The following is a 25,543-nucleotide window of genomic DNA, read 5'->3' as shown; positions in this document are numbered from 1 at the left end:
TCTTGTGACTTTAGTACACGGTGGCGCAGTGGTAGAGTTGCTGCCTCACAGCGCCAGAGACCCGGGTTCGATCCTGACTACGGGTGCTGTCTGTACGGAGTTTGTACGTTCTCCCCGTGACCTGCGTGGGTTTCATCCGGGTGCTCCGGCTTCCTCCCACATTCCAAAGACGTGCAGGTTTGTAGGTTAATTGGCTTCGGAAAATGAGTCCCTAGTGTGTGTGTGTGTGTGTAGGATAGTGTTGGTGTGTGGGGACTCAGTGGGTCAAAGGGCCGGCTTCCGCGCTGTATCTCTAAAGTAGACTAGTGATGCTGATGATTGGAAGTGTCTGTATGTTTCATTGCAGGGTCCCTGTGGCGCTATTGTCGAGCCAGCATGTCCCTCTCCAGTTACCTACCTCCTCTCTGTGACCCAAAGGATGGACACCTGCTGATGGATGGCGGCTACATCAACAATCTGCCAGGTACGTACGTCCAGGGTGACGTTTATGCACAAAGTTGAGGGAAAGATATAGTTACAACAATAGAAATAAAAAAATTAAGGAACAGTCCTGTCAGTTGAGTTTATTGTCACGTGTACCGAGGTACAGTGAAAAGCTTTTGTTGCGTGCTAACCAGTCAGCGGTAAGACAATATTAACTTGCTTGTGCCTGTTGAACCTTGTCCTATGGCCCACTTATAAAAAGGTCATAAGTGATAGGAGTGGAATTAGACCACTCGGCCCATCGTGTCTACTACGCCATTCAATCATGGCTGATCTATCTCTCCCTCCTAACCCCATTCTCCTGCTTTCTCCCCATAACCCCTGACACCCGCACTAACCCCCCCCTCCGCTCACCACATTTAATAAACAATAGATTCATGCCATCTCGTCTCTGGATCATTTTTGTAGTTCTGCGGGTCACCAGCCTTCGTTTCCAAGGAATATGTGTAGAAAGGAATTGCAGATGGTAGTTTGCACCCAAGATAGACACAACAAGCTGGAGTAACTCAGCAGGACAGGCAGCATCTGTAGAGAGAAGGAATGGGTGACGTTTTGGGTCGATACGCTTCTTCAGAATAAAAAAGGGTCTCGACCCGAAACAACACCCATTCCTTCTCTCTAGAGATGCTGCCTGTCCCGCTGAGTTACTCCAGCTTGTTGTGTCTATCTTCGATGCTTCATTGATTAAATGATACTTTATCATCACATGTAACATGTCATGGCGAGATTCTTTGTTTTGCACGCCGTACACAAGGTATGCAAAGAGTCGCTACGTAAAGGGCGCAGACAGTCACAAAGTTCTCAATGTGGTCCCCCCTGCTCCATCTTTGTTCTCGGCGGCCCCCCCAACTCTTGTACTGTAAAACATTGCTGCGGTTCTGTCGGAGACTTTGTGCCTGCTTTACCCTGTTCCCCGGGGTCAAGAGTCTCAGCTTTCTTGTATGTTACAGCCGATGTTGCCAGGTCCATGGGCGCAAAGGTTGTGATCGCGATAGACGTTGGCAGCCAGGACGAGACGGATCTGACAAATTATGGGGACTCGCTGTCTGGCTGGTGGTTGCTGTGGAAACGATTTAATCCTTGGGCGACCAAAGTGAAGGTAAACTTAAAAACAAGTGCTGGTCCATTGGCGACATTGTCAGTGTAGGGATGGAGGTGGCAGGGTTGTGGAAATACGTCTAGCATGAAATCAGCAGTAATAGCTGCTAACGCATTTCTACTGAATCACTGTGCTTAATGACTGCCCTGGACAGCACAGTTGGCTGCCTTTCATTTTATTATGTTAGTTTAGTTTAGAGATACAGCGCGGAAACATGCCCTTACACCCACTGGGTCCGCACCAACCAGCGATCTCCCTACACATTAACACCACCCTACACACACTAGGGACAGTTTACACTTACACCAAGCCAATTAACCTACAAACCTGTACGTCTTTGGAGTGTGGGAGGAAACCGAAGATCTCGGAGAAAACCCACGCAGGTCACGGGGAGAACGTGCAAACTCCGTACAGACAGCACCCGTAGTCAGTATCGAACCCGGGTCTCCGGCGCTGTGAGGCACCAACTCTACCCGCTGCGCCACCTTGCCCCACAGTTCATTCTTAGAGTTCAAGGAGCTCATGGAGACGGGCCCTTTGGCCCAACATGCCCAGGTAGACCAAGATGCCCCATCTACATTAGCCCCACCAACCAGTGATTGGCATGCATCCCTCTAGACTTTTCCTATCCATGTACCTGTCCAAAAGACTTTTAAATGTTGTTATAGCACCTGCCTCAACGACCTCTTCTGGCAGCTCTGCGTGAAAAAGTTACCCCTCAGATTCCTATTAAGTCTTTCCCCTCGCACCTGAAACCAATGTCCTCTGGTTCTTGATTCCCCTACTCTGGATAAAAGGCCATGTGCATTCACCCTATCTATTCCCCTCACGATCTTGTACACCTCAATAAGATCACCCCCTCAGTCTCCGGAGCTCCAAGCAGTAACGTCCTAGCCAGGTCAACCTCTCCCTATTGCTCAGGCCCACAAGTCCTGGTAACATCCTTGTAAATATTCTCCGCAGTCTTTGCAGAATAACACCATCTTTCCTAAGACCGAGTACCCAAAACTGAACACAATCCACCAAATGTGGTCTCACCAACACCCTGTACACTGTAACATAACCTTCCAACTTAATTTGGTTTTGAGGGGAATGTTCCCTGCCATTAAAATTGAATATGTTGCAAAGTAGGATTGAAATTGTGTGGGAAAGAACTGCAGAAGTTGGTTTAAATCGAAGATAGACACAAAATGCTGGAGTAATTTGGTGGGACAGGCAGCATCTCTGGAGAGAAGGAATGGCTGACGTTTCAGCTCGAGACCCTTCTTCAGACTGTGTAATTCAGCAGAAAACAAATATTTCCAGTTGAACTGATGACATCTAAATATTTTCCTCATCTTTATTCTGAATATTTTCGCTCTAACGCATTTTAAATTATAACTTGGTGCACATAGAAACAAGCCAGACTAACTTAATCAGACCATGTTAGTGTTGATCTTACAATGGAACAAACAGTTCTAATCGCATTAGCTCTCATTAATTCAATATTCCTTCAACCATGAGTCTAATTTAGACATCAAATAGATGCTTCAGGCCCTAATACTGCGCCAAGCAACAGTCGCACAAAATCCAAATCAAGAGTTTGGTCAAACTCTTCGTGATCTTTAGTTTAGTTTAGAGATACAGCGTGGAAACAGGCCCTTCAGCCCACAAGTCCGTGCCGGCCAGCGATCCCCACATACCAACACGATCCTACACACACTAGGGACAATTTACATTTATACCAAGCCAATTAACCTGTGACAACTTTAAACTAAACTGAACTCAATCCAGAAGTCTCGTAGATGCCACTATAGACATGAATGTTGTAGGCTGGGGTATATACCAGAGCCTAGGCTAATGAATATCTCCATAATAGAGAAGTCAAGGAAATTAAGATGTGTGAGTGTCCAGATTTGGAGAAGTGCAGAGATTTGAGAAGGTTCTAGGTGTGGCTAAAACCATGGAGAGAATCCCTGCAGAATAATCAGATGGTTTAATTGTGGTGTAATCCAGCCAACATTCAATGTAGGGATGATGCAAGCACTGTGTTGCTAGGTGACAAGAACAGAGTTTTAGCTACGATAATGGCAGCACAAGTTAAAACGCAAGAGCGAATGTAAATAGGAGCAGGAGTGGCCACTCGGCCCCTTAATCCTGTCCCTGTGATCCTGTGATCCTGTGCCGGCCTCGGCTCCTTTCCTGGGCCAGAGGAAGGCACGTTCTCCAAGTTCTCAGGAATAAAGATCACCAGTAATTTCTCCTGGACCAGCGACATTGAAGCAACGCCCAGGGCCGGCCTTAAGCCGATTGGACCAATTGCTCCCAATTGGGCCCCGCGCCTCAAGGCCCCGTGCTAGAGTACTCCAAAGATCCTAGAGCACCGCTCTAGTGGGACGGGGGAGAGGGGGGTGGAGAGAGTAGAGGGGTGGAGGGAGAAGAAAGGGGTAGACGGGGAGGGGGGTGTGAGGGGGAATGGAGAAGGGGAGATGGGTCGTTCCCTCATGCTCCCGCCCCTCCAGTCGCCGTGCTTCACGTACACAGCCCTGGCTCCACCCCTCTCTCTCCCCAGGGAGACACGGTGAACGGGCCAGGGATTGGAGCAACGTTTACAAATCTCGGCCTCAGCTCACGCCCGGACCCCGGGATCCGCTCCCATCGCCGGCCCTCTCCCTCCCTTCTCTCCTTCCCTTCTTCCCTCCCTCCCTTCTTCCCTCCCTCCCTTCTTCCCTCCCTCCCTTCTCTCCCTCCCTCTCTTCTCTCCTTCCCTCCCACACACACACACACACACACACACACACACACACACACACACACACACAACGCACTGACACACACACACACACACACACACACACACACAGCTAACACACACACACACACACACACACACACACACGCGCGCGCGCGCGCGCACACACACACACACACGCACATACACACACACACACACACACACACACACACACACACACACACACACACACACACACACACACACACACACACACACACACACACACACACACACACACACACACACACACACACACACACTGACTCTATCTACACATCATGCTGCCTCGGCAAGTCCAGCAGCATAATGAAGGACCAGTCTCAGCCCGGCCACTCCCTCTTCTCCTCTCACATCTGGCACGAGGTACAGAAGTGGAACTAGCTGGGACATGTTGGCCGGTGTGGGCAGGTTTCCACACTGTATCACTGTGTGTGACTCTATGACCTGCAGGTTCTGGGCATGGCTGAGATCCAGACGCGGCTTGCTTATGTCTGCTGCGTACGGCAGCTGGAGGTGGTGAAGAATAGCGACTACTGTGAGTACATCAGGCCCCCCATCGATCGCTACGGAACGCTGGAGTTCGGCAAATTCAATGAAATTGCTGTAAGTAGATTTCTGTGGCTCCCTGACTGGTGTCTGTACCTTTAGTCACGTGTTTGATTGTCATAGATCCTGGAACAGAACAGTGATGTTCACACTTGCAGCAGCACAACTGATATGTGAACATCATCATAAACTGCTGAAACACTTCAGTGTATATATAACTATATATATGTACACACTTGCACACTCACACTCTCTCGCACACTTTCACACGCTCTCTCACACACACACACATAAACACGCATACACATGTACATATGTGTACACATAAGAACTTTAAATCAAAGGTAGACAAACTGGTGAAGTAACTCAGCGTGTGAGGCAGCATCTTTGGAGAGAAGGAACGGGCGATGTTTTGGGTCACGACAGGAGAATAGGAATTAAGAGGGAGAGATAGATCAGCCGTGATTGAGTGGCGGAGTAGACTTGATGGGCTGAATGGCCTAAATCTGCTCCTATATCCTATTGGTTTTATGCTCTTAACGGCGTTGCTCTTCAAATGACCCTTCACCCTTTCTTCCCACACAGGAGGTCGGGTACCAGCATGGGAAGACACTGTTTGAGTTGTGGAATAGGAACGGAGTCATTGACAAGATCCTGAAAGACAGGCCCATTGACCAGGTTGCCAAGACACGGCCCTCTGATGTAAGTTTGGCTTTCAGTTTCAAATCACTTGGGGAGGCACGGTGGTACAGCGGTAGAGTTGCTGCCTTACTGCCCCAGAGATCCGGGATCCATCCTGACTACGGGTGCTGTCTGTACGGAGTTTGTACGTTCTCCCCGTGACCTGTGCGTGCCTTTTCTCCGGTATACGTACGTGTGTGTGTACGCACGCGCGCGCTCACACAGTGTTTGGTAGGACTCTTCTTGATCTTTAGTTTAGAGATACAGTGCGGACACACACCCTTCGGCCCACCGAGTCCCGCACGTTACCACTATCCTACACACTAGGGACAATTTTAGAATTTTACAATTTGCAATATTACGGAAGCCAATTAACCGACAAACCGTACGTCTTTGAAGTGTGGGTGGAAACCGGAGCACCCGGAGAAAACCCACGTGATCACAGGGAGAAGGTACAAACTCTGTACTGACAGCACCCGTGGTCAGGATTGAACCGGGGTCTCTGGCGCTGTGAGGCAGCAACTCTACCGCTGAGCCACCGTGCTAATCTGGTGTCAGTCATAATTGGTTATGTTTGAGTGAGTACCTGAATGCTGAAGTGCTTTACTACAGCCAGCACTTCTCCTCACTGGTGAACTCTAATGACTCACAATGTGTATCAGCTACACTTCAAATACACGTACAAATGAAGACTGATCTTCTGGATTCAGTTTGAGTCTTTTTTTATGACCTTTCTTTTGTTCAAAGCATCAGCTGAAGGAAACCCATCATCGTGCAAGTTGCTCACTGGCTCACAGCTCACAATTGGTTTCTGCTAGTCAGCTATATTTGATTTGTGCCTTTAAACATAAAACAGAATCTTTCCTTCACTGTGCATGTTATTCCATGTACATTTATTTGTAAAATTCTGGATGCCACTGAATTTGAATTGCTTTACTAAACATTTATAATGCAAATATGTAGGTGATTATCCTGTATCCATGACGACAGACTAGCTACAATGCCATGCGCTAACATTGATTGTGAAGTCTCCCTGTCTCACAGCGCCAGAGACCCGGGTTCCATCCTCACCTCGGGTGCTATCTGTGCAGAGTTTGCACGTTCTCCCTGTGACTGCGTGGGTTTCCTCCGGGTGCTCCGGTTTCCCCCCACGTCCCAAGGGACTCATGGGTTTGTAGATTAATTGGTCCCTGTAAAATGCACCTGGTGTGTCGGGAGTGGATGAGGAAGTGGAATCTGCAAAACCACCCACTTTTGGGCAAGACATTGGAGAGGCCACATTCAGAGTATTGTGTTCAGTTTTGGTCACCCTATTCTACGAAAGATGCTGAGTGGTTGAAAGGGTGCAGAGAAGATTTACGAGGATGTTGCCAGGACTCCAGGCCCTGAGCTACAGGGAGATGTTAAGCACACTAGGACTTTATTCCTTGTAGTGCAGGAGGAAGAGGGGTGATCTTATAGAGGAATGTAAAACATGAGAGGAAAATATAAGGTAAATGCAGAGTCTTTAACGCAGTGTAGGGGAATGGAGAACCAGAGGACATTGGTTTAAGGTGAGGAGGGAAAGATTTAATAGGAATCTGAGGGGTAACATTTTCACACAAAGGGTGGTGGGTGTATGGAACGAGCTGCCGGAGGAGGTAGTTGAGGCGGGGACTATCACGACTATGATTCGCTGTTCCCAGTAGCAGTTCCATTCACAAGTGCTCTTAAAGATAGCGGAGTCAGGGGATATGGGGAGAAGGCAGGGATGGGCTACTGATTGGGGATGATCAGCCATGATCACATTGAATGGTGGTGCTGGCTCGAAGGGCCGAATGGCCTACTCCTGCACCTATTGTCTATTGCCGCCCAGTAATAATGACTCTAATCTTCCAGCAGCCGTCTAACAAAGAACAATTCCACCAGAGCCACTCTTCCTTTCAAATTGCAAATTAATAACTTACTTTGGTCCTGATGTAGGATTAGTCTGGTTTACAAGAGAATTAAGCTGTTTGCAGTTCACAGAAGTGGAAGAGTTCTTGTCTCTTGACTGCGGTTCTCATTTGATGGTGCTGCCTGCAGAATCATTAGATCTGGGGTTCCCGTGTTTGAAGCAGCTGCTGCCCAGACACACGGATCCTGCTTTCCAGCCACGCAGCTGACGGGCAGTGCTGGACAGGTGAACATGAAAAAATAGCAGACGCTGGAGGTAGTGGAATAAAAGCAAATGATTCAAGAGGAGCAGCAGCGTCCCATTGACATTTACCCCCCCCCCCCCCCCCCCAGCCCTTCTCTCATAATCTCTCCCCACCCCCCCCCCTCTCTCTCAGTATCATTTGTATTTCTGTTGCAGTTTTTAAACTGGGAACATAATATAATAATAGGTGATATAATGAAAAGTATTTCTCTCCTGCTCTGTATAACATCAATACTCTCCTTCCAACAGGTCACTTGTCCGAACACCACCTTCACTGATCTGGCTGAAATAGTCTCCAGAATCGAGCCTGCAAAGATCCTAGCTGTGGACGGTGAGTGTTGAACTTTAAACACTGTACATAAACGTTGTACAACAATCCCCACACACGAGCACTATCCTACACACACTGGTGTCATAGAATGATACAGCATGGAAACTTTCAGCCCAACTTGCCCATACCAGCCAACATGTCCCAGCTACACCAGTCCCACCTGCCTGCATTTGGTCCATATCCCTCCAAACTTGTCCTATCCATGTACCTGTCTAACTGTTTCTTAAATGTTGGGATAGTCCCGGCCTCAACTACCTCCTCTGGCAGCTTGTTCCATACACCCACCACCCTTTGAGTGAAAAAGTTACCACTCAGATTCCTATTAAATCTTTCCCCCTTCACCTTGAACCTATGTCCTCTGGCCCTCGATTCCCCCACTCTGAGCAAGAGACTATGTGCATCTACCATTGGGGACAATTTACAATTTTTACCAAGCCAATTAAACTACAAACCTGCACGTCTTCGAAGTGTGGGAGGTAACCGGAGCACCCGGAGAAAACCCACTCGGGTCACGGGGAGAACGTGCAAACTCCGTACAGACAGCACCCGTAGTTCAGGATGGAACCTGGGTCTCTGGCGCTGTGAGGCAGCAACTCTACCGCTGCACCACAGTTGCCAGACGTGGGGTCTGGCGAGTGCTGTTGTGTGTGTGGTTTATACCACAGTGTGAGTCACCAGTCAATGCCGGGTCGTGAATGGCATTCTTCCACAGTTGGCCTTGAGCCTTCAGCTGCTGTGGAAGGGCCGTTCACTCCACAGCCACAACTAAAGCCACACTAACTCTGCTCCAACCCAACATAGCGTTTGCTGCCTTCGCATAAACTCATGTCATAGGAGCAGGTTTAGACCATTCGGCCCATCAAGTCTACTCCACCATTCAATCATGGCTGATCTATTTCTCCCTCCTAACCCCATTCACCTGCCTTCTCCCCATAACCCGTATTAATCAAGAATCTGTCAATCACTGCCTTAAAAATATCCACTGACTTGGCCTCCACAGCCTTTTGTGGCAATGAATTCCACAGATTTACCACCCTCTGACTAAAGAAATTCCTCCTCATCTCCTTCCTGAAGGAATGTCCTTTAATTCTGAGGCTGTGACCTCTCGTCCTAGACTCTCCCACTAGTGGGAACATCGTCCCCGCATCCACTCTATCCAGGCCTTTCACTATGTCTTTCTCTGCAGATGAGTCTGACTACCAGACAGACTATGAAGAGGATGCATTCGACACAGAGCGCGAAGACTTTGATGGTTTCCCTAGTGAGCAGAATGAAGATGAGGCCTCCAACAGTGTAAGATGGATATATATAATTGTTGAGTGATTTGATTTGAGTTTAGTTAATTGTTACGTGTACCGAGGTACAGTGAAAGGCTTTTGTCGTGTGCTAGTCAGTCGATACATGAGAAAGACAATAAATGATTACAATCAAGCCGTCCACAGTGTACAGACACATGATAACGTCAATAACGTTAGTGCAAGATAAAGTCCAGTAAAGTCACATCAAAGATAGTCCGCGGTCCAGCGATAGTGTGTGGGAATGATCTGCAGATGCTGGTGTAAACCGAAGATAGACACACAAAACTGGAGTAACTCAGTGGGTCAGGCAGCATCTCTGGAGAGAAGGAATACGTGACGTTTCAGGTCCAGTCTGAGGAACGGTCTCGACCTGAAATATTACCCATTCCTTTTCGAGTCATAGTGTGGAAACAGGCCCTTCGGCACAACTTGTCCACACCAGCCAACATATCCCAGCTACACTAGTCCCACCTGCCTGCGTTTAGTCCATATCCCTCCAAACGTGTCCTATGCATGTATCTGTTTTCTCTAGAAATGACCCGCTGAGTTACTCCAGTACTTTGCATCCTTTCGAGTAGGGCAACATCTGCAGTTCTTTGTACAACTTTAGTTTTGTCGTCCTTAATCTGCCCCTCCACTCGGACAAAGCATTTGCCGTTAATCACCCCGTCATTTACATGTTTAAAGCCTCACGTTTATGAAACCTGGTAAAAATCTCTGCCACATAATTGAATGGAGCCACTTTAAGAAGAAAATGTTATTTAAGAGCAGATTGCCTGAGCTAAAAATGTCTCTTGACAAATGAAAGGAATAAAACGGAGCATGACAGATAATTAACCATCAAAGATTTCAAAGCCTGTTCAGTTTGACAAAGACTTAATAGACTAAAAGTATCTCCAGAGCTCAAATAAGTCAGCCAGCCTCTTACTATCCTTGCTTTTACATATATCTGCCTGGATTAGTTGATAAATCTCCATCGCCTTGAGCCAGTGTGTTACAAAATGAAACCCAGCTCCATACGTTGTCTGTGGAGAGTGTCCTGATGTTTCAATGCAGTGTAATTCATAATTGATAGGAGAAGAATTAGACCATTCGGCCCATCGAGTCTACTCCGCCGTTCAATCATGGCTGATTTATCTCTCCCTCTCAACCCCATTCGCCTGCCTTCTCCCAATAACCCCTGACACCCGCACTAATCAAGAATCTATCTATCTCTGTGTGAAGAAAATATCCATTGATGGCCTCCATAGCCTTCTTCTCCATAGCATTCACCACCCTCTGACTAAAGAAATCCCTTCTCGTCTCCTTCCTAAAGGTAGCTCTACTCCACGCTGAGTTGTTATAAATCCCACTGACATTTTAATGAAAACATAATGACGTAAATGTTTTTGTTTCTCTCGGATCCCAGTCTATCTGCCTCTGGGCTTTGCACTGATCCCTTCAACGTGACCTTCCAGTCAGTGAGACACCTTGTGACCCGATTTCTAGAGTCTTAGAGCGTCATAGAGTGATACAACATGGAAACAGGCCCTTCGGCCCAACTTGCCCACACAGACCAACATGTCCCAGCTACACTAGTCCCACCTGCCTGCATTTGGTCCATATCCCTCCAAACCTGTCCTATCCATGTACCTGTCTATAACTGTTTCTTAAAGGTTGTGATTGTCCCAGCCTCAACCACCTCCTCCGGCAGCTCGTTCCATACACCCACCACCCTTTGCGTGAAAAGGTTACCCCTCAGGTTCCTATTAAAATGTTCCCCCTTCACCCTTACACCAATGTCCTCGATTCCCCTACACTGGGCAAGAGACTCTGTGTGTCTACCCGATCTATTCCTCTCATGATTTTATACACCTCTATAAGATCAGCCCTCATCCTCCTGCGCTCCAGGGAGTGGAGTCCCAGCCTGCTCAACCTCTCCCTGTTGCTCACACCCTCTAGCCCTGGCAACATCCTCTGTCCACTCGATGGCCTGAATCAGCCCGTGCCCCAGCAGACCTCTTTTTCCTCCGTCTCCTTAATCGTGACTTTATTTGGGAAATTTTAAAAAAAGCCCTTTAGATTGTAGCCATGGCAACTAGCTGAGAGCAAATGTAGGACCTAGAGTTGAAAGGCAAACTTAAAATATGTGTAGGAAAGAACTTCAGATGGTGGTTTAAATCGAAATGCTGGAGTAACTCAGCGGGGCAGGCAGCATCTCTGGAGAGTAAGAATGGGTGACGTTTCGGGTCGAGGCCCTTCTTCAGTCTGCAGAAACGTCACCCATTCCTTCCCTCCAGAGATGCTGCCTGTCCCGCTGAGTTACTCCAGCATCTTGTGTCGACCTTGGAGGCAAATGTAAGTGTTCAGCAGAGAGATTTCTCGGTGTAATGCGTCTGTCTGTCTCTGTTTGTGTCTTGCAGGATGAAGAGAGCGGATGCAGGAAGAGGAAACCCATTTGTGGAGCTCCCAGTGCATTGGCCTGATGGACTGAGCTGCCTCCCACACAGCCCAGAGTTCACATGTTCCTCAGCCCACTGCCTTCCTTGGTGGTTGTCACCGCACGTGGATATTGCCCCATATTGTGGAAGTAACGCAGGGCAGAGTGTGTGGAGTGAGAGGTGGTCGTGTAAGCATTGCCCTCATGCTCGCAAACAATTAACATACGCCGTCTTGGGGTGGGAGCGGTGTGTGGGGGGGATGCGTGGGGGGGGGGGGGTAGGTTCATAATTGAAATGTAGATAGTTTTGTTTTCCTGAACATTTCAAGGCCTTAAAAAAAATTACCTCACTTTTCAGCCCCTTCAACAGAGAGTTGTGACATGCCAGAAGGGTCATAATGACTCATTCAGCACTTTAATTCACCACAGCCCTCGCCCTAGTGTGGTAATGTGGCGTTTAGGCTCGCCCGACAAGGCTGCTGTGTTTCAAACGTGAGATCCCACGGGATTTACATTTGCCTTACGATGCACTTCTGCAGCCGAACGGGACATTAGTGGAGAGATGGGGCGGGTCACCGTGCCTCAAGTCAACCTGCCTGGAGCCACTGACCCATTCCCCCCCCTATCCCCAATGTACGCTCACCTCACTCTTGCCCCCATGGACCGACACAGGCAAACAGAAGATGAGTCACGGCCTGGCTTGTCTCATCCCTTGCAGCCCTTCAGAAAAACCCTGGCCCCCCTGTTTGTGGTCCTTCCTCACTTTGTGGTGACTGGACCAGGCCAGTGACCAGCCCTCTCCCCACACCACACTGACAATCCAGACACACATCCTTCTCTCTGGCTTCAATGCTTCTGGCCATGTGCCCAGACAAAGGGGACACCATGTGCTGGAGTAACTCAGCGGGACAGGCAGCATCTCCGTAGAGAAGGGATGGGTGACGTTTCAGGTTGGGATCCTTCTTCAGACTGAAAGAAGAGTCTCATCCTGACGTCCACCTCTACTTTAAGTCTGAAGAAGGGTCCCGACCCGAAACGTCACCTATTCTTTTTCTCCAGAGATGCTGCCTGACCCACTGAGTTGCTCCAGCATTTTGTGTCTATGTTCGGTGTAGACCAGCATCTGCAGTTGTTTCCTGCAGCTCATCCTGTAATGCATGAAGCCGGTCCAATCCCAGACGGGTTGAATGGGAACCATCTCCCTCCCCGACAGGGCCAGGCTGCCTGCAGTTTGCCTTGTCTCCTTACTCCAGACACAAAGGTCTGGAGTAACTCAGCGGGGCAGGCAGCATCTGTGGAGAAAAGGAATAGGTGACTCTTCTTCAAACTGGGAGTTGGTGGAGAAGGATAGAGGTGCAAAGGAATGTGAGGGTTAATTGCCATTAGAGTAATTGCAAGTGACCGTTGCATTCCCTCTCTCTCCATCCCTCCCCTACCCTGGTCACCCTGCTAGTTTCACTGTTTGTATCCCTACATTATCACCTCTTCCACATGAGATGCTGCCTGAGCTGCTGGGTCACTCCAGCATTTTGTCTCTGTCTCTCTCACCTTGAAGCAATGAGCAGCACATTGCAGCTTTCCCCAGGAGCCCAGTTCGGTTCCATAAGAGCTGCCTCTCAGCCTGAGGAACCGTTACCCCTGGGGCCGAGTGAAAGAAGTAATAAGATCGTAGGAAATAGGAATAAAATTAGGCCCATCATTCGACCCATCAAATCTACTCAACTATTCAATGTTGACTGATCTATCTCTCCCTCCTAACCCCCGCCTCCCCCCAACATTCTCCTGCCTTCTCCCCATAACCTTACGGCAGGTATACAGTGCGCGGGGTTTGAGCAAGTCAATGCAGATATCTCATTGAGACCACTGCTCACCTTCGATCACAGGAGCCCCTTGAAGCCCTGCGCCTTTTCACTCCTGTTTATACCGGTAGATTTTCTAAAGAAAGATGTTGAAAGGCAGCACTGAGACTCCCCCGAGCCTTTCACCGTGTCTTGTAGCAAGGCTGCACTCCACTGTGTGGGTGGGGTGGGGATACGCCACGCACGATCAGAGCCCCGAAACAAGTCAAAACCTTCACGGGAGCGGCAACAACACAAGGAACAAGAAGCTTTGTGAAGCGCGCTCGCTGGGGAACTTGTGCCCGCCCAGCTCCGGCTGGGTGAAGGAATTCATTATTATTTTTTTTTTCCTTGCAATAATCAATGCAATATTTATGGTTATGGAATGTTAGCCGGAGCAGAGACTAGTGTCTAGTGCCTTGCTGACCTCAACCATTCAAGGCTGCTCACTACATGCAAAACTCCCAACCAGTGCACATGCTGCCAACTTTGGGTTATAAACCATTTAGACCACATATCATAATAATAATGTGATTTTTATGTTGGATATATATATTTTGCTTTTCTTTCTACAAACCAAATGTGGTGGACTTGCCTTGATTTTATAGCCATCACTTGTAACATTAACCTGCCAAAGTGTGTGAGTGAGTGGTGCCGGCGGTGAGCGGTGCTGGAGAAAGATGGTTCGCAGGCCACCGAGCGGGCTGTGGTGATACACAAGCTCCGTCCGGGCTGGTCTGCCTATCTCGGTTCACCATCTGACACCGAGCATTCTAGACTCTCGCTGTTTTCCAGTGGCAGAGAATTCAGCTGCAGTTAAACTGGCCAGGATATAGAGAGGTTGTTTAAGAAGGAACTGCAGATACTGGAAAAATCAATGGTAGATAAAAATACTGGAGAGACTCAGCAGGCGCAGCAGCATCTATGGAGTGAAGGAATAGCTGATGTTTAGGGTTGAGACTCTTCTCGACCTGAAACGTCACCTATTCCTTCGCTCCATAAATGCTGCCTCACCCGCTGAGTTTCTCCGGTATTTTTTATCTACCATTAAAATACCTAGGATGTAGAGGGGAGCTGGTTTGAGCTACAAAGATAATGATAAGGAATCAAACACACCAGTTAATATCCAGCATACATACATACCCCCTGGCTCTTTTTCAATCTAACACTCTATATTCTCTCTGCAAACTCCAGAGAATAACATTGTCTCAGCTTGTAATGACCACTGGAGGTGGAATGGGAAGAGATGAATGTATTTGTTAGCACTATACCGATGGATTGTTAGCTCCTTAAACAGTGAGAATATTTATTGTTTTAATAAATGCCTTATATTTTCTTGTGTTCTGCATTGTTGGTGGACCAGTTAGCAAGTTGTGGTCTCCTGGTTCCTCTTGTTCAAGTCCATTTTCAGATGTGCCACTTTGCAGTGGGCCTGACCAAAGATCCTATAGTGGAGCAAGATAGACCACTCCTGCTAAATGCAATGGGCAGGCGTGTAGTACGCAACGGAGCGGAACATGGGCATTTTTTTCATCCATTTCAGTAACCCGACTCGACCTGACCCGCAGTGTAATCAACGTTGCGGGGGAACAGTTTGTGTTAATAAATTATAATTCTGAAAATAAGAAGATTTTTACCAAATAACTTATTTTTACGAGGATGTTCCCGTAACCAACTTCCGTCTCCGCACTAGTATCTTTGCTCCGCTACGGGACCTTTGGTGCGGAGACGGAAGCCGGTTACGGAAATGGGGCCGAAAATTACCCGTGAATCTGCCCATGACCGTACTTTGTCTTTTTCATCGAGTGGACTATCTTGCTCGCTGTAGGATCTTTGGTTGTGGCCAGTGTGTGGGCGAGTTGGAAGATCTCTGCAGTACACTAGTAGATTGACCTCTGGCAACGTATGATTAGTGTTGGACATGCTCTCTCCCCACTGTGGTGAACCCTGGCCTTCCCCAGAGGGAATCACGGAAGACAGTGAACCTGCGCAGCTCATGATGGTTTCAGAGTGAAATCTGCTCTGGCTGGTGTGGACACGAGACTTGAGCAAGATACCAAAGTCTGGCTGGGGGATAAGAAGGGCCAGTGCCTTCAGCTGCAGTGTGGATCATTGGTAGAATTCTCCTCCGTGTCATCATGAATCACAAGCCCACCCTTCATCCAACAGGCAAAGCAGCATGACTGAAGATGGCGGTCTCAGTTTTGGACATAGGGACCTGGTGGCCGTATTTGAAAGAGTGGGCCCTTGGTCTGGTCAACATGTCCTCCTCAGCCAACCTCTCCCCCAAGCAGGTTGGCTCACTATCCACCTCCTTTCTCAATACCACATCCTCCTGCGCACAGATTGGCTCAAGTTCTCAAGTCATCTGTGAGTTCAAGGAGTAGAAGATAGCAAAAGGAAAGAAAGACTAGCATTAGCCATGCAGGAGGATTACAAACGTCTACTGTTCACGCTGAATGGTTTTACAGTATCGATTGAACAAAACTCCAGTCAGACTTCTAAAGGACAAGAGTATGGCCTCGGGCTCATTGTAGTCATCCTCAGTATCATAGTTTGCAGAGCTATTTCATGTATGGACTCTATATGTAACTAACATGTGAACTATCAGTGCCTACTCTGAGCACACGTGCCTTTATTAAAGATGAGATCTTCATTCTTCATTGTCTTAAAGTCGCTTTTTAAAAGAAAAAACTGAAATCGCAGTCTAATTCAGGCGGCACGGTGGCGCAGCGGTAGAGTTGCTGCCTCACGGCGGCAGAGCCCCGGGTTCAATCCTGACTACGGGTGCTGTCTGCACGGAGTTTGCACGTTCTCCCCGTGACCTGCGTGGGTTTGTTCCAGCTGCTCCGGATTCCCTCACACCAAAGATGTACATATTTGTAGTTATTGGCTGCAAGAAATATCTTTAGCCAGAGGGTGGTGAATCTGTGGAATTCAGTGCCACAGACGGCTGTGGAGGCCAAGTCAATAGATATTTTAGCGAAGGTGGTGATACGTAGATAGATTCTTGATTAGTACGGGTGTCAGGGGTTATGGGGAGAAGGCAGGAGAATGGGGTTAGGAGGGAGAGATAGATCAGCCATGATTGAATGGTGGAGTGGACTTGATGGGCCGAATGGCCAAATCTGCTCCTATCACTTACGGCTTTATGACCTTATGAGTGGGATCAGGCAGAGTGTGAATTAGCTTCTGCACCATGTCAGGGTGGATGAAGTAAAGGGTATGTGTTTCAGAGATCATTATGTCTCCACATTCCTTGAATAACTGGCTCCAGACGTCATTTTTACCTCAGCTTTAACTCCCATGTTAGGCATGGATTGCAGACTTCCTGCCTTCCTTGATTCTCACATGACAGTGGGCCGACTGATAAAGTCCCATTTATAGACGCCTTCTTATTCCTAGTTGATCTTAATTAGGAACACTGCTTCCAGTGAAGAGCGGAAACACACGCGGACATGTTAAACCTTTATCTGCTCCTGTTGCCAGCCCCAATTTCCAATCTAATTGTGTGATGTATTTTTTCGATTATGTAACTAGAAACATTCTCTTCACTATCAGCATTCAACTAATTACCAGAGAGTGGAGTTAATGCTGGCATGAGGGTGTGAAACATCGGTTTGCAAAGTTGTGTGCTGGATTTTTTCCACGTCTCGAGTTATAGATTTGTATGACAAAAAAAAAATAGGCCCTTCGGCCCACTGCATCTATACTAACCATCGTGCCTATCTATATTAATCCTGCAAGAATATTAGTACGGGTGTCAGGGGAGAAGGCAGGAGAATGGGGTTAGGAGGGAGAGATAGATCAACCATGATTGAATGGCAGAGTAGACTTGATGGGCCGAATGGCCTAATTCTGCTCCTATCACTTATGGATTTATGAAGAAGACACAAAGTGCTGGAGTAACTCAGCGGGCCAGGCAGCATCTGTGGAGAACATGGATAGGTGACGTTTCACAGAGTGCTGGAGTAACTCAGCGGGTGCAGCAGCATCTATGGAGCTAAGGAAATAGGCAACGTTTCGGGCCGAAACCCAAAAGGGTTTCGGCCCGAAACGTTGCCTATTTCCAGAAGGGTTTCGGCCCGAAACGTTGCCTAACAGATGCTGCTGCACCATAACTCAGTGGGTCAGGCAGCATCTGTGGAGAACATGGATAGGTGACGTTTCACAGAGTGCTGGAGTAACTCAGCGGGTCAGGCAGCATCTGTGGAGAACATGGATAGGTGACGTAGGTGACGTTTGAGATTGGGATCTTTCTTCAGAGTCTGAAGAAGGGTCTGACCCATAAAATGACCTGTGCATGTTCTCCGGAGATGCTGCCTGACCCGCTGAGTTACTCCAGTACTTTTGATCTTCTTTTGTAAACCAGCACCTGCAGTTTCTGGTTTCGATGTCGCTCCCACTATGAATCAATTAATTCTACATTTAGTTTTGTTAGTTTATCTTATTATTGCCATGTGTAGTGAGGTACAATGAAAAGCTGTTTTGTTGCGTGCTAACCAGTCAAATGGAAGTTTATAGATGATTACAATCCAGCTGTGTACAGGCTATAGGTGATTGATGAAGAGTACAACATTTAGTGCAAGATAAACTCTGATTGAAGATAAATCTAAGGTCTCCAATGAGGTAGATGGGACGTCAGGACAGCTCTCTTGTTGGTGAGTGGATGGTTCAGTTGCCTGATAACAGCTGGGATGGAACCCGGGTCTCTGCTGCTGTGAGGCAGCAACTCTACTGCTGCGCCACCGTGACAACCTGCATTCTTCCACTAATCTGTGCAGCTCATGGGAGAAGAATGTAGATGCATCTTTATCCCCGCTACATAACCTCAGCTATACATGGTCTGAGTTGCTCAAGGCTGTCCCACACGTTAAGAACATTCCATCCAAAGGTAGACATCCCAAGGCAACGGGGAAAGACAGCAGTAAAACAGCAGCAGGATCTGAACATAATAGAATTCCAGGCATGAGATGCTGGCTTGCTGAATTAATTTTAGGTTATAAATTCATTTTGATGTGTGCTTGCTTCTACCCAATGTTAAATTTAGTAATGAACAGATGAGAGTTATGTCACATGATTAAATATAACCAGACACATGGCTTTGTGACTGACACACAGGGTAGTTACATCCTTGTTGTAGCTTCCATTCGTTGAGTCGAGGAGGAGCTCTCTCTCCCTTTCCCCCCCCCTCCCCCTCCTCCCCCCCCCCCCCCCCTCCCCCCTCTCCCCCTCCCTCCCCCTCTCCCCCCCCCTCCCCCCCCCCCTCTCCCCCTCCCCTCTCCCCCCTCCCCCCTCTCCCGCCCCTCTCTCTCCCTCCCTCCCCTATTACACCAAGCCAATTAACCTATTTGGAGTGTGGGAGGAAACCGGAGCACCCGGCAAAAATCCACGCAGGTCGCGGGGAGCACGTACAAACTCCGTACAGACAGCACCCGTAGTCGGGATCGAACCTGGGTATCTGGCGCTGTGAGGCAGCAACTCTACCGCTGCGCCACCGTGCTGCCCCTCATGCTGACGGGGTCCATTGTATTAAGTGGCCATGGTCAGTGTCTGACCCAGGGGTTATGGGGAGAAGGCAGGAGAATGGGGTTGAGAGGGAAAGATAGATCAGCCAATGTTGAATGGCGGAGTAGACTGGATGGGCCGAATGGCCTAATGCTGATGAACATAAGCAGCAGAAGCAGCAGCATTGTGATTCACATTGTCCAAGGAGCCCGGCTGTTAGATGTTACACTATTCTGCTCAAGCAGCCAAGAGACAGGAAACTATTTCTCACAGGAAATGTTATTAGTTGCCAGAATAACTTGCCAACTATGTCAACTGTCAAGATATTTCACACTTATGTGAATAACATTACTTGAAAATCATCCCTCATTGTCTGAATAAGGATCCCGTCAAATACCATCACGTATACGGGTGGCACGGTGGTGCAGCGGTAGAGTTGCTGCCTCACAGCGCCAGATACCCGGGTTGGATCCCGGCTACGGGTGCTGTCTGTACGGAGTTTGCACGTTCTCCCCGTGATCGCGTGGGTTTTCTCCAGGTGCTCTGGTTTCCTCCCACACTCCAAAGACGTACAGGTTTGTAAGTCAATTGGACTTGGTATAAGTGTAAATTGTCCCTAGTGTGTGTAGGATAGTGTTAGTGTGTGGTGGTCAGCACAGACTCGGTGGGCCGAAGGGCCTGTTTCCACACTGGGACTGGAATGGTTTCAATAGATAAACAGGTGGTTACAATAGTAAATAATAAATGGTATAGATAAAAAAACAGCTCTGATGTTGTGCTGCTATCCACAGCCAAGCCACCCCCAGAGGTCTGGTTCTGGGCACTGGGGAGAAACATATTGTTGTAGCCATTGCCTGGGTTACATTGGCAATGGGAACCAACAAGAGAGAAGGTCGTGGTGGTGGGGAGCAACTGGATCGCTTCCCAAAGTCCCGGCACCTAAGGGTGCTCCGGTTACAACCGTGAGGTTGGTGGAAAACTAGTGTGTAAGAGTGTTGGTGCCCTTTGACACACAGAGGCACGTAACACACTCAGCACATAACACTGGTGGCGAAGATAGACACAAAGTGCTGGAGTAACTCAGTGGGTCAGGCAGCACCTCTGGAGCAAAGAGAATAGGTGACGTTCCTTTAGGAAGGAGACAATAGGTACAGCAGTAGGCCATTCGGCCCTTCGAGCCAGCACCGCCATGCACTGTGATCATGGCTGATCATCCACATTCACTACCCCGTAGACGGGGAGAAATTTCTTTAGTCAGCGGGTGGTGAATCTGTGGAATTCTTTGCCACCTTATGACCTTATCTCTGTGGAGTGGATGCAATGTTTAACGCACCCTACATGCACAGCTCAGGTAAACAGCGAGTGCTGCAACGTTCCCAACACCACGCCCTGCACCTGAGTGTCCAGGTGTAAATATTTTGCAGGTTTTCCCGAGGGTGAGACATCTCGAGGGACAGCTGAGCATCGACGTGGCTGCTTCAGTCACGCTGCTGCCTGACCCGCTGAGTTACTCCAGCACTCTGTGAAACGTCACCTATCCATGTTCTCCACAGATGCTGCCTGACCCACTGAGTTACTCCAGCACTCTGTGAAACGTCACCCATCCATGTTCTCCACAGATGCTGCCTGACCCGCTGAGTTACTCCAGCACTCTGTGAAACGTCATCTATATCCATGTTCTCCACAGATGCTGCCTGACCCGCTGAGTTACTCCAGCACTCTGTGAAACATCACCTAGCCATGTTCTCCACAGATGCTGCCTGACCCACTGAGTTATGGTGCAGCAGCATCTATGGAGCTAAGGATATAGGCAATGTTTCGGGCCGAAACCCTTCTGGAAATAGGCAACGTTTCGGCCCGAAACGTTGCCTATTTCCTTAGCTCCATAGATGTTGCTGCACCCGCTGAGTTACTCCAGCACTATGTGAAATGTCACCTATCCATGTTCTCCACAGATGCTGCCTGACCCGCTGAGTTACTCCAGCACTCTGTGTCTTTTTCCATCTTAATGTCACCTGTTCTCATTGCAACTTTTGATGATGAGGTCTATGGCCAGCTACGGATAATATCGCTGAAATATTATTGATAAAATAGCCCTCTTACCAGGAAACATGTCTTGAGTTTTGAATTGCGATAAATGTCATCTTTTAATAGTCATTTGCCATTTGCAAAGACAGCTCTGTTGTCACAATATGGAGAGGAAATCTTAATTACCTTCTATATTTATAGAATTAAAAAATGCAGTGTGCGGGAAGTGTCAATTATCCCAAAATAACAGCGCTGGAGCCAGGCTGATTGGATGTGTGGTGGGCTTACAGTAATATGCAGTAGCTCACTATGTACAGCAACCACCAGAGATACTAACTGTTAGTTAATGTCAATTAATTTGCAATTATAAACTGTAGTTTGATGAATTTTGTGCAAATATCCCTGGTTCATTTTAGTTTAGCTTAGATTAGAGATACGGTGTAGAAACATAGAAACATAGAAAATTGGTGCAGGAGTAGGCCATTCGGCCCTTCGATATGATCATGGCTGATCATCCAACTCGGTATCCCGTACCTGCCTTCTCTCCATACCCCCTGATCCCTTTAGCCACAAGGGCCACATCTAACTCCCTCTTAAATATAGCCAATGAACTGTGGCCTCAACTACCTTCTGTGGCAGAGAGTTCCAGAGATTCACCACTCTCTGTGTGAATAGAAATAGACCCTTCGGCCCATCGAATCAAAAGTCTAGAGTCAAATGTTTTATTGTCCTATGTCCATGCTGGAACAATGAAATTCTTACTTGCAGCAGCACAGCTGAATCGGTGCCGACCAGCGATCACCCCTTACATGAGCACTACCCTACACACACTAAGGACAATGACATTTGTTTTTTACTGAAGCCAATTAACCTACAAACCTGCACGTCTTTGGAGTGCGGAGATAAACAGAAGCACCCAGAGAAAACCCACGCAGGTCACGGGGAGAACGTGCAAACTTCACACAGACAGCACCCGTAGTCAGGATGGAACCCGGGTCTCTGGCACTGTGAGGCAGCAACTCTACCGCTGCGCCACCGTGCCACCCCATCTATTTTATGCTCTCATTCTATTCTGGGTGACATTTTGGGTCGAGACACTGATTCAGACTGAATTTAGATAGGAACATATAAACACTACTATATGCAATGGATGGAGGGATATGGATCATATCCAGGCAGAGATTAGTTTAACTTGGTGTCATATGCAGCACAGACATTGTGGGCTGAAGGGCCTGATCCTGCACTGACTTGTATGTAGGGAGAAGGAACTGCAGATGCTGGTTTACAAATAAAGACACAAAGTGCTGGAGTAACTCAGCAGGCCGGGCAGCATCTCATGGGACCATGGATAGGTGACATCTCGGGTTAAAGGAAGCCTAAAATCCACTATTAGAATATCAGATCTTCTTAAGGGTTCATGTTCTCCTCAGATGGTAATTGGCTCGATTGTAATCATGTATTGTCTTGCAGCTGACTGGATAGCACGCTACAAATATTGTTCACTGTACCTCGGTACACGTGACAATAAACTCTCCCCAGGAGTTTCTCTTCGACCTGAGCTGCGATCTTTCTGGTGGTGATATTTGCCGACAGTGTTACAGCTGTTCCGTCTCGTATGAGGTAATGTGGAGAGAAGGTAGAGCCTGTATGGGTTTGAAATCCTCAGCTGTTTGTCTCCCTTACATCAGGAAGGAACGGAGATAGTTTGTGACAGGGAGATATGGTGCTTGTGTCCATCATGAGATACTTGGAGTTGCAACCAGATGCCAATGAATGCCCAGCCCGGCGCGGTGAATGGAGGAAGGATGTGCTTGCATTTGTGTTCCCTGCTGTTCAGGCTCCATCTACTCCCCATCCCCCCACCCCCCTCTTCCCCATGTATCGGTTACGACTGAATTCCTCCAGCATGAGACACAGATGCTGATGTAATCCTGGGATTATACAGTCCACCCTCTAAAGATAGTGCACAAAACATGTCAGTGAGCAGAGTGTGATCAATGCAGAGTGTTGTGTGTGTGTCCCTCTCATTAATGATGGCCTTTCAGCTCCATGCCACCCACAGAGGGAGGTTTTAGATATCAGCTTAAATACCATCGCCAGCCAGCTGGTATATTCTCCAAACAAACGTGATCCATTTGTCACTGCGGTCTCTGGGGATGCCCCACTCCACCGAGACACCAACACCCTCGACCCGAAACGTCGCCTATTTCCTTCGCTCCATAGATGCTGCCTCACCCGTTGAGGTTCTCCAGCATTTTTGTCAACCTTTGATTTTCCAGCATCTTAAACATTTTGTCTGCTCCACTGCGAAATCTCCTCAAGGTAATGTATGAAGAACTTTGAAGATGTTCTCCTCCTCTCTCTGAAGAGTTTAACAGCCTCCTCTCCCACAGCCCACTGTCCCTGCCTCTCCTCCCCCCCCACCCCTACATCAGTCTGAAGAAGGGTCTCGACCCAAAACGTCACCCATTCCTTCTCTCCAGAGATGTTGCCTGTCCCGCTGAATTACTCCAGCACTCTGTGCTTATCTTCGGTGTAAACCAGCATCTGCAGTTTCTTTGTTCACAAATAGTTAAACATAGTATTGTGAATAATTAACTTCAATTAGTTCAGCCACAAAAATGCAAATGTGTTTAAAATACGAAAGACAGGAATCTTTCACTGAGAAGATGAATTTCAAGGTTTTTTTCACCCTGTGAATCGTGTCTGAATAAAAACGACCATAGATCAGACAGTTCTGAGGTATTCCACCTGGATTAGATTTAGCTTCAGAGATTCAGCATGAAACAGGCCCTTTGGAGTTACTGGGCAGGATCAGAATGAAGGGTTTATGATTTACGTTCGACTTAAGAGGACTGATCTTAATGGGAGCACCTTTGGTTATGGAACATGGTATCTGAATAGAGATGTTAGATCAATACACTGTGCTAAAAACATTTCAGTTTTACTACTGAATTTCTGAATGGTTTCATAGTACATTGCCTTTAAATGTGAAATGTTGTGTTTGGTCCCATTATGTGCAGAGAGATTTTCCATGGTCAATGGTGAATTGTCAATGGTTCTTTCAATCTGAGAGAATGGAACGGCTGGGCTTGTACACTCTGGAGTTTAGAAGGATGAGAAGGTATCTTATTGAAACATATAAGATTGTTAAGGGCTTGGACACGCTAGAGGCACGAAACATGGTCCCGATGTTGGGGGAGTCCAGAACCAGGGGCCACAGTTTAAGAATAAGGGGTAAGTCATTTAGAACAGAGACGAGGAAACACTTTTCCACACAGAGAGTTGTGAGTCTGTGGAATTCTCTGCCTCAGAGGCTGGTGGAGGCCGGTTCTCTGGATACTTTCAAAAGAGAGCTAGATGGGGCTCTTAAATATAGATAGTCAGGGGATATGGGGAGAAGGCAGGGACGGGGTACTGATTGTGGATGATCAGCCATGATCACATTGAATGGCGGTGCTGGCTCAAAGGGCCGAATGGCCTACTCCTGCACCAGTTGTCTATTGTCTATTGTCTATAATGCAAATGCACAGCTCATTCTCTGCAGACCCATTCCAGCTCTCAATCCTCCTTAATGTTGTTCTTTAAACCCACATGGCCGAGCCTTCCATCACGATGCCTTAAGCTTCATGTGTGGCTCAGAACTAAATGTTATCATCTGATGCCCTTATGCAGTGTCATAGAGTCACAGAGAGATACAGTGTGGAAACAGGCCCTTTGGCCCAACTTGCCCACACCGGCCAACAATGTCCCATCTACACTAGTCCCACCTGCCTGCCTTTGGCCCATATCCCTCTAAACCTGTCCTATCCATGTACCAGTCTAAACGTTTCTTAAATGTTGGGATAGTCCCAGCCTCAACTCCCTCCTCCAGCAGCTCGTTCCGTACACCCACCATGCTTTGTGTGAAACGTAAGTGCCTTAAGACCCATTGACCCACGTTGAGTACGGCAAGTTGTTGTAATACTGAGAAAAATGATTGGTCCCATAGACTTGAAGCTCACACTCAGTCTTCAAAGTCAAGTGTAAATGGCCCGTCAGTGCCAGCATTTATTGAGTGGCAAGAATGGCTCTACGGAGACAGTTCACTCAGTAAGCTGGTGTACCTTGCCATTTACAGACGTTAGTTTAACCACCAGTCCCTGTCGCCAGTTCCACACACGATGCTTCTCTGCGGTTTCTGCCCTTCACATTCACTCATGTTTGTCTCCCTTTCACACACAGGCATTTACTCAATCATACCCCGACATTTCCATTTAAGGCAGAGAATAAACACTTCACCGTGTCAGGGCCAGACCATCCCAACGTGCTTCATAGCTAATGCCCACATTGGAAGGCCAGCCATTATACTGTATAT

The 25,543-nt window shown here is 47.8% G+C and overlaps 1 protein-coding gene across 2 annotated transcripts in view; it reads left to right on the top strand.

The window, feature by feature from the left end:
- The window catches only part of pnpla7b (patatin-like phospholipase domain containing 7b), a 122,239-nt gene extending 110,156 nt beyond the window's left edge, over nucleotides 1-12,083 (top strand). For both annotated transcript variants that reach the window (XM_055660350.1, XM_055660349.1), the window contains exons 29-35: nucleotides 347-463; nucleotides 1,434-1,582; nucleotides 4,809-4,961; nucleotides 5,490-5,606; nucleotides 8,014-8,095; nucleotides 9,282-9,388; nucleotides 11,796-12,083. In XM_055660350.1, coding sequence (XP_055516325.1) covers nucleotides 347-463; nucleotides 1,434-1,582; nucleotides 4,809-4,961; nucleotides 5,490-5,606; nucleotides 8,014-8,095; nucleotides 9,282-9,388; nucleotides 11,796-11,858 — 788 coding nt within the window. In that variant the 3' untranslated portion in view covers nucleotides 11,859-12,083. The remainder of the gene's footprint in view (nucleotides 1-346; nucleotides 464-1,433; nucleotides 1,583-4,808; nucleotides 4,962-5,489; nucleotides 5,607-8,013; nucleotides 8,096-9,281; nucleotides 9,389-11,795) is intronic.
- Nucleotides 12,084-25,543: the final 13,460 nt, after the last annotated feature.

The sequence above is a fragment of the Leucoraja erinacea genome, chromosome 31, assembly GCF_028641065.1.
Source record: "Leucoraja erinacea ecotype New England chromosome 31, Leri_hhj_1, whole genome shotgun sequence".
NCBI lineage: Eukaryota > Metazoa > Chordata > Chondrichthyes > Rajiformes > Rajidae > Leucoraja > Leucoraja erinaceus.
This window is presented reverse-complemented; position numbering and strand designations above follow the sequence as displayed.